At 44.2% G+C, this 9,414-nt stretch overlaps 1 protein-coding gene across 4 annotated transcripts in view; it reads left to right on the top strand.

Annotated features, from left to right (window-relative positions):
* Nucleotides 1-5,239, top strand: part of SLITRK3 (SLIT and NTRK like family member 3) — an 18,330-nt gene extending 13,091 nt beyond the window's left edge. For all 4 annotated transcript variants that reach the window (XM_069083527.1, XM_069083528.1, XM_069083525.1 and 1 more), the window contains one exon: nt 1,855-5,239. In XM_069083527.1, coding sequence (XP_068939628.1) covers nt 1,873-4,824 — 2,952 coding nt within the window. In that variant the 5' untranslated portion in view covers nt 1,855-1,872 and the 3' untranslated portion in view covers nt 4,825-5,239. The remainder of the gene's footprint in view (nt 1-1,854) is intronic.
* The last annotated feature ends 4,175 nt before the right edge of the window (nt 5,240-9,414 follow it).

Raw genomic sequence — 9,414 nt, 5'->3', positions numbered from 1 at the left:
AGAGAGAGAGAGAGAGAGAGAGAGAGAGAGAGATGAGAGAGAATCCTTAAACTCCAGGGTTGTTTTTTTCAGATGTGCTAAAAAAATTTTTTTTCCTTCAAAACAGGTAAGTCAAATACTTCTGGTGTTGCGACCCCCCCCCCTAAATTTCAGAAATCTCAGTAGAGAGAAAATGAGATTTGATCCTGATCTAATAACAGAAAATATTAATTAAATTTCATTATTTTGCAAGGAAAACTAAGATAACTGATTGATACTGCAATTGACTCTCTTTCTTTTCTTTTACTGTAAATGTATTTTTTAAGTGGTTATTTGCACAAAGTGTGCTCCTGTTTCTCATGGACCCACCTTTCCATGCATCTGTATGCATTATCTAATGCAAATTGAATCCATTTTTTCCTATTTTCCTTATAAATCCATCTCTCAATCTCTAAGTTATAAGCCAAATTGATAATATACCCCTTTATGCCATGTATGTGGGTAAGATAGATATGCCAAAAAGCATCTTTATTAAAAAATTATTTCTCATGATAGAATAAATGGCCATCCATACCAGATCGCTAATTCAGGACCCTGGGAAGGACAATCAAATAAACTGCATTATTATAATTTATTCATGTAGACATTCCTTTACATTATATGATATCTAGGGAAGGAAAAGGAGGGCCACGTAGGAAGGAGCTGTGTATTAGCACAATACATTGCATTCTTTTTTTAAATTGGAGAATAGTTTTCTTTTGAAATGTATACAGTGTGATAGCCCATTTATCCCCAGGTAAGTGCCAAGGTTTTTCTCATTACTTTTACTCCCCATCTGTCTCTCAAAAGCCCCCTCCTTCTCTCCTCTCATCTCACTGCCCACCCCCCACCCCCAGCTTTTCACTGGATCTCTTGGTTTATCATAGGGCAAAGATACCATAATCCAAGCTGGGGTCTTAGAGCTATTCAATGCACAGATAAGTCTCATATTCAGTAGCCTTCAATTGTCACTCTCCTTGGACCTGACAATTCCATGGGCATGTGCTCTGGAAAGACTAATTATTTCTAAAGGCTTTAAGCAAGCAAAGATGTGGACAATGTTTGTTTAATTAACACCTGCATACTCTTCAAGGGGTGTTTTTCTTTTTGGGGTAGGGGGAGGTAGATGGGGCTTTGTGTGGCTGCCCATCATCTTTTATCAAGTATGCTGTAATATTTTCTCAAGAAAATCCTTAAGTCTTCCAGGGATATCAATCCATCTTTGCACATTCCAGTCAAGAAATAGAATGACATGGTCTCAGATCATTTTACTGCACCATCTAGGATAACTTTGGGGAGTTGTGTGTGTGTATGTATGTGTATGTGTGTAGACTTACATTTCAATAAACTGTATTACCATCAGGTTTTTATTTGGACTTTTCATAGAAGCTCCTGATATTTCCTACTTCTCGGGGCAGAGCTGTGATGGGTATGGGAGGTGGGGATACGAAGAAACTCTCTAATTTCTAATACAGCTTAATAATATGGATTCTGCCTCTGCATCAAAGTGAACTGTTTGACTCTCATATTTCTGTTTGCTATACAGGGGAACAAAAAAACTGCTTTGGTGAGAAGCCATTTACTAGAAGTGGCATAGGTTGAGGCAAAGGGTAACTCATGATGAAACATTTTAGTGTCTCTCAAATCCAAAATATAGGGCATTCTCGGAACTTTGAACCTAGCTTGGGTTTGTTTTGAACACTGGCTTAACAATGGCTGAACTTTCCATAAGGCTCATGCTCATAAAAAGCCCCGCATGTAGGAGTTTATTTTAAAATAGTGCATTATGACTAAATGCTAAAAGAAAAAAAAAAAACATTTTTATTTCTCTTGCAGTTTGATCAGCAGTGAGTGATGAAACCTCCCATGGCTGAAACTCTCCAGAAAGGAAGGATGCTGTGGATAATTCTTTTAAGCACAATTGCCCTAGGATGGACTACACCTATTCCCTTGATAGAGGACTCAGAGGAAATAGATGAACCGTGCTTTGATCCATGTTACTGTGAAGTGAAAGAAAGTATTTTCCATATCCATTGTGACAGTAAAGGATTTACAAATATTAGTCAAATTACTGAGTTCTGGTCCAGACCTTTTAAACTCTACCTGCAAAGGAATTCCATGAGGAAATTGTACACGAACAGTTTTGTTCATTTAAACAATGCTGTGTCTATTAACCTTGGGAACAATGCTTTGCAGGACATTCAGACAGGGGCCTTCAATGGCCTCAAGGTTTTAAAGAGACTGTATCTCCATGAGAATAAACTGGACATCTTCAGAAATGACACTTTCCTGGGTTTGGAAAGTCTAGAATATCTGCAGGCAGATTACAATGTCATTAAAAGGATTGAGAGTGGGGCCTTTCGGAACCTGAGCAAATTGAGGGTTCTAATCCTGAATGACAACCTCATCCCCATGCTTCCTACCAATTTATTTAAGGCTGTCTCTTTGACTCATTTGGACCTTAGGGGAAATCGGTTAAAAGTTCTTTCTTATAAAGGAATGTTGGACCATATTGGTAGGAGCTTGATGGAGATCCAGCTAGAGGAAAACCCCTGGAATTGTACCTGTGAAATTGTGCAATTGAAGAGCTGGCTTGAACGAATCCCATATACGGCCCTGGTTGGAGATATTACATGTGAGACCCCCTTCCACTTTCATGGGAAGGACTTGAGAGAAATCAAGAAGACTGAACTCTGTCCCCTGCTCTCTGATTCAGAGGTGGAGGCCAGCTTGGGGATTCCTCAGTTGTCATCCAGCAAGGAGAATGCATGGCCTACTAAGCCCTCCTCCATGTTGTCCTCTGTCCATTTCACAGCATCTTCTGTTGAATACAAAGCTTCCAACAAACAGCCCAAACCCACGAAGCAACCCCGGACACCTAAACCACCCCCAACATCCAGAGGCCTGTACCCTGGGCCAAACCAACCCCCTATTGCTGCTTATCAGACCAGACCCCCAATTCCCATCATCTGCCCAACCGGGTGTATCTGCAGCTTGCATATTAATGATCTGGGCTTGACAGTAAACTGCAAAGAGCGAGGGTTCAATAACATCTCAGAACTTCTTCCGAGGCCCCTGAATGCCAAGAAACTGTACCTGAGCAGTAACTTGATTCAGAAGATCTACCGCTCGGATTTTTGGAATTTCTCATCACTGGATCTCTTGCACCTGGGGAACAATCGGATATCTTACGTCCAGGACGGGGCCTTCATCAACCTGCCCAACCTGAAGAGTCTCTTCCTGAACGGAAATGACATCGAGCGGCTAACACCAGGCATGTTCCGAGGCCTCCAAAGCCTGCACTATCTGTACTTCGAGTTCAATGTCATCCGAGAGATCCAGCCAGCAGCCTTCAGCCTCATGCCCAACCTGAAACTGCTGTTTCTCAACAATAACCTGCTGAGGACGCTGCCTACCGACGCCTTCGCTGGCACCTCCTTGGCCCGGCTCAACCTGCGCAAGAATTACTTCCTCTACCTTCCAGTGGCCGGCGTTCTGGAGCACCTTAACGCCATTGTGCAGATCGACCTCAACGAGAACCCCTGGGACTGCACCTGCGACCTAGTCCCCCTCAAGCAGTGGATCGAGACCATCAGTTCGGTGAGCGTGGTAGGAGACGTGCTCTGCGGGAGCCCGGAGAACCTCACCCACCGCGACGTGCGCACCGTGGAGCTGGAAGTCCTGTGCCCAGAGATGGTGCACCTGGCGCCCGCCGGAGCCTCCGCCGCCGCGCCTGGCGAGCTCCACCCCGCCGGCGGTCCCACCGGCGCCTCACCATATGAGTTCGCCCCCCCGGGGGGCGCCGTGCCCCTCTCCGTGCTGATTCTCAGCCTGCTTGTCCTCTTCTTCTCAGCTGTCTTCATTGCTGCGGGCCTCTTCGCCTTCGTGCTGAGGAGGCGTCGGAAGAAGCTGCCATTTCGCAAACGTCAGGAGGGAGTGGATCTCACCGGGATACAGATGCAATGCCACCGCCTTTTTGAGGATGGCGGAGGGGGTGGGGGTGGGAGCGGGGGTGGCGGGGGTGGGAGTCGGCCCAGCCACCCCTCCCCGGAAAAACCGCCCCCCGTGGGTCACGTCTACGACTACATCCCCCACCCAGTGACCCAAATGTGTAACAACCCAATTTACAAGCCCCGGGAAGAGGAGGAGGCCTCCACGGTGGTGGCAGGCCCGGAGGCTGGGGGTTCTGAGAGGGGGGGTTCCGGGACACAGCCCCCGGGAATGGGCGAGCTCCTGGGCGGGGAGCAATTCCCTGAGACAGCCAAGGAGACTAACAGTAACTACCGGACCTTGCTGGAGAAGGAGAAGGAGTGGACCCTGGCGGTGTCCAGCTCCCAACTCAACACCATAGTGACCATGAATCACCCTCACCCCCACCCCCACCCTCACCACCCAGCAGGAAGTGGGGTGGCAGGGGTTGTGGGAGGCACTGGGGGGGACTTGGCTGGGTTCCGGCACCACGAAAAGAATGGAGGGGTGGTGCTTTTTCCCCCGGGGGGAGGCTGTGGTTCCGGCAGCATTCTGCTTGACCGAGAGAGACCCCAGCCAACCCCTTGTACGGTGGGCTTCGTGGACTGTCTCTATGGTACAGTGCCCAAGTTAAAGGAGCTGCACGTCCACCCTCCTGGCATGCAATATCCTGACTTACAGCAGGACGCCAGACTCAAAGAAACCCTTCTGTTCTCGGCTGGAAAGGGCTTCACAGACCCCCAAACCCAAAAAAGCGAATACCTCGAGTTAAGGGCCAAACTCCAAACCAAGCCGGATTACCTCGAAGTTCTGGAGAAGACAACCTATAGGTTCTAACGGAAAGAATAATAATAATAATATAATAATAATAAAATTTAAAAGGTTTAGCGCTTTTTTTTTCAAAAGGAAAAGAAAAAAAAAAGAAATATATCTTTTCCCCGATTTCCACCCGGTTCTAATGAGTCAGTCCTTTTCTTGCTCAGACCCTGCCCCGTCCCCAACAAAACAAAATCCGCATGATAACTAGAGAATACAGATGTATGCTCTTACCCTCCCAGATGTGTTTTGGAGGACGGGTCATACTCAGATCATTAATCAATGAAGTGCCTTTGCAGAATTTTGCCAGCAAATGTTATCAATCATTATTTTTTATACTGAAACTTGAGACTTTTGACTGTGCCATGTTAAAGGTATATTATCTGGGATCTTTGTACTGATCCTAATTAAGTAAAATTCTATGTGTTTTTTTTTTTTTTTAATAACTTTTTTTTTCCCTTTTGGTTTGTGGGGAAGGGAAAGAAAAAAAATAAGCTTGGCCTTTGGGGCTTTCTCTCTTCTTGTCCATCATGGCGCAGATTTCTGTACATGTATTAACAATGCAGTTTGCTGCATGCAGAGGGGGAGGGAGGGGACGGGTCTTGCTCGAATGTTCTCACTCTCTTGTCTCTTTTACATACGCACAGCTCCAGATTCCCACCCCTCCTCCCTTTGCCGCCTCGTCTCCGCGGGCGCGACCCCGCGCGTACAGCCGCGCGCACGCACGTAAATACACGCACACAGAAGCATTTACTCATTACCCTTCCAATACGCCTATACATTACCTTCCTAAGCATTCGGCCGTCCCCACTCAGCTTTTGTCCCTCTGCCTTTCATTGCCACCCTGCCCGAATCCCAAACCCATCCCAGGCCAAATCCCATAGAACCTGAGAGGCCCACCCATGGCGCACTTGGGATAAGCAACTTCTTTTTGACTTCATCCTGATGCCAAGATTCTTTGGAGAACATCCGCACTTTCTTATATACATATATATATAAATAGATATATATATATATAAAATATAAAAAGCAACTGGGTATATATATATAAATATAAATATATCACTAACAGCTTTGTAGGAAGCACTTTTAATGTTTTTCTCACAAAGGTTCAGAAACAAATGTGCATATATTTATTATGTAATTCCAGTGACTATCAATTGTAAAGGTAATGTTTAATCATTGTATAGTGATGATGCGTCTGGTATAGCTTTCCTAATAAAAAAATGTTTTGAAAAAATAGACATATGTAGAGGATACACAGCTTGACCCTTCAGCCCCCAGCTAGACAGCTCCGTCCCTGTTTGAGTTGGGGTCTTCTTCCTTACCCTACCCCAGAACTTGCTATTAAGATGTTTTTACAGAGCTGTGATGTGGTTCAACTCTGATCAACTTTTCTCCCTCCCCCCGACTCCTCTGGAACGCCTAGTGGGACTAAACAATCAAACAAACAACAACAACAACAACAAAAACAGGAAAAGGGACTGAAAGAAATCATCAACAAAGTTTGCTATTTGCTCTCCTTTCTTCTCGAATTTTGGCAGTAGCAGACTTTGCAACTGTGTTGCCAAGGTCAGTCCGGCCCAGCCTGGCTTCCTAAACTGGAAAGACAGGCAGGAAGAGAATTGCAGGGCTCGCGGCTGGATTAGCCCTGGTGAAGACTGGAGGCGCCCTGCACGGAGGGAAACGGGGCTGTAGCAATTCAGTCTTTAGGATTTGCCCTTGAGGGCACGTGCTGAGATGTATTTTATCTTTTGAAATCATCCCTCTCCGGAAAATGACCCTGAAGCCGGTTTGCTGGGAAAGTCTCCGCGCCTTGTCATTTGGTTGCTCCCATCTTCCTGCCTCCCACTTTCTGCAAAAGTCGTGCTTTAATTAAAAATGTCATGATGCTGCAACCTGTCCCCTCCCGTCCTGCGAGTCATTAAAATCATGTTAGAGAGAGAAAATGGACCTTACAATAACCCCAGCTGTAGCCCACTGATGTGTGAGTGAAACCAAAGATAATAGGATTTTTAAATTATGTATGTATTTATTTATTTATTTTAAGGCACTGAGATCTTGGTCTTGGGAGGAAACGGAGTTGACCCAGAAAAAAAATTGAAAAGTTTGAGAGTCGGCACAGACGAAGATAGGCCAGGAGAGGGCGCCAGAGCCCCAGCGATTCCCGGCCCCTGCCGCTGCTGAAGCGTGTTGGCCAACTCGCGTTTTCAATTGTTCTTTCTCCAGGACCCTGCATCAGAAATCTACCCTTACACCCGGAATGTAATTCTCCGGGTGTCAATAACGCCTTGCATCAAGATTTTCTTTTTTCAAGGGAGTGTTTCGAAAAGCAGCTCTAAGTTTTGTGTCTGGTTGCTACTTTCTATCCTTTCCCCATGGCTGGGTCCCCTCAACAGTGTCTACACTCGGGAAGAGACTTTTCACTAGACCAATCGTGTCTCCGCATAGCCACAGAGATACGCTTCGGGACGTGGGATGCCCAAGCTAAGACACGTGCAACCTGAATGTTTCTGTAGATGGTGTTTTCAGGGCAAACCTCTTCTTTTGCGATTGGATAACTTGTGCCTAACACTTCTGTAGGTACGGAAGCATAGCTAGTGAGTCACGGTTAGATGCAATGATAGTCTATAGAATTTTTTCTTTTTTCCCGTTTTTGCCAGGGGCGGCGGAGGGCGTGGGCGTTGCCCTTTTATTGTAGGGGGCGGCAGTCATGTAGATCAGAAATGGTTTTTGAATGTAGGACGATTGATTTGGAGCTATAGAGGTCATTAGGGATAATCGAGTTCAATCATCTCATTTTACCAGATGAAGAAACTGAGGTCTACGAATTAAGTAAATTACCTGAGGTCCCACAGCCAGTACGTGATGGGACCTAGATTGGAGCTTGTGTTTTGATGCCAAATCTAGTTCTCATTTCACTGCCTCTGGCTTCACTGAGAGGTCAAGGGACTAGCCCGAGGCAAAGGCTTGACATCTAATCGTCTGGTTTTCAAGGCCCACTTTTTAATCGCAGTATCACTATTACACCCCCTGCCGCTCCCTGAAGGAATTTAATTTTCTAAATGTTACCAGACATCAGGGACCCCATATTGCAAGAGTCACTTTCCATTTTCTCCATATCTCCCTCTTCCCCTTCTTTCCTATTTGATTTTATTTGATATGATCACTTTTGTTTTGTTTCGTGCTCCCTCGTATCCCCTCCTTTCCCCATTTCTTACCCCTTATTTCTTCAAAAAAAGGCATGACTAAAGACCCTGGAAGTCAGTGCTAATGTGTAGCACGCTTCTTTGTATCTATGTAATCTAGCAATACTCGTTGCCCCTTTTCCAAATTCATTTTTTAGCATGTGCTAAAATCCAGTCCAGTCCTTCTCTTTCCTAAAATATTTTTTTTTTTACTCCTGCCTTCCTCATTCGTCAAACGTTTTAATGATCTAGGAAAATCATAGGCACTAAATAAATGCAAACACAAAACAACCTCCATGTATCAAGTACAAGGCTAATTTCTTCTGATGGGGATCCAGATATCCTGGATAAGGTTGCACCTCACAGAACAGAGGGTATTAAGCAAATCAGATCAAAGTCCAAGCCCCAGTGAGCCTGAAGTTTTAGACGTTTGAAAAGTTGTGCCTGAGATAAAGTTGATCCAAGTCCACTGTAAGCCTAGACACAAATTTTAGTTCAAATGCAAAAGGAACTATGACTTGTCTTAAACAGTGATACTCATTTCACCCCTTGAGACGAAGCAAATCTATTCAAAAAATAAACGCATCCTATGAGAATGGAATTTTGTATTTAAACAAGGCAATTTGAAGTTCTAAATGGAGTAACCCTCCCCCCCACCACACACATACACGCACACACACATATATTGAATATCTTTCTTTCGTCTCAAGGGGTGAATTGAGCTTCCTTTCTTCTCTTCTTTCTTTACTTCTCATTTCTTCCCCTTTTTTTTTTTGCTTTTTTTTTTGAAGGTCAATTGGGGTTAAGTGTCTTGCCCAAGGTCATATGGCTAGTAAATATTAAGTGTCTGAGGCCACATTTGAACTCAAGTCCTCCTGACTCCAGTGCCTGTGCTCTATTCATTGCTACACCTAGCTGCCCCTCATTTGCTCCTTAAGAACACTAGGATCAGCTCTTTTCATAACTCAATAATCTCTTAAAAAGCCTTTTTTTTTCCCCTTGGTTTTTTAAATGTACAGGGTAATTAGAATTGTTTTATGATTTTGCTGCAATTTATTCCTATTTGATTTTCAACTCTTCTGAGTCATGATCACTTATCACCTTAGTGGACCCAAATTTAAGAGGGATTTGCTGTTATTATATAATTTTTTCCTGAGTCATAATAATCACATTTTAGAATCCTTTAATATACAATCATTCCCATTCATTTAGGAGATGATTTATAATAACCAATTAAATAATACCATTTTCAGTTCAGTTCATTAGTATTTCTGACCAATTTTAAGTGCAGGTCAGCTTATCATTTATTCGAGAGCTTTCCAGACATCACACAGCTTTAGTATTGGAAGGTATATTAGAGGCTCTCAGATCTTACCCCTTCATTTTTTAAATGAGAAAATTGAGAACCAAAGAGATCAAGGGA

The sequence above is a fragment of the Petaurus breviceps genome, unplaced genomic scaffold, assembly GCF_028583685.1.
Source record: "Petaurus breviceps papuanus isolate PSGF00001 unplaced genomic scaffold, PetGlider_PUasm1.0 173, whole genome shotgun sequence".
NCBI lineage: Eukaryota > Metazoa > Chordata > Mammalia > Diprotodontia > Petauridae > Petaurus > Petaurus breviceps.
This window is presented reverse-complemented; position numbering and strand designations above follow the sequence as displayed.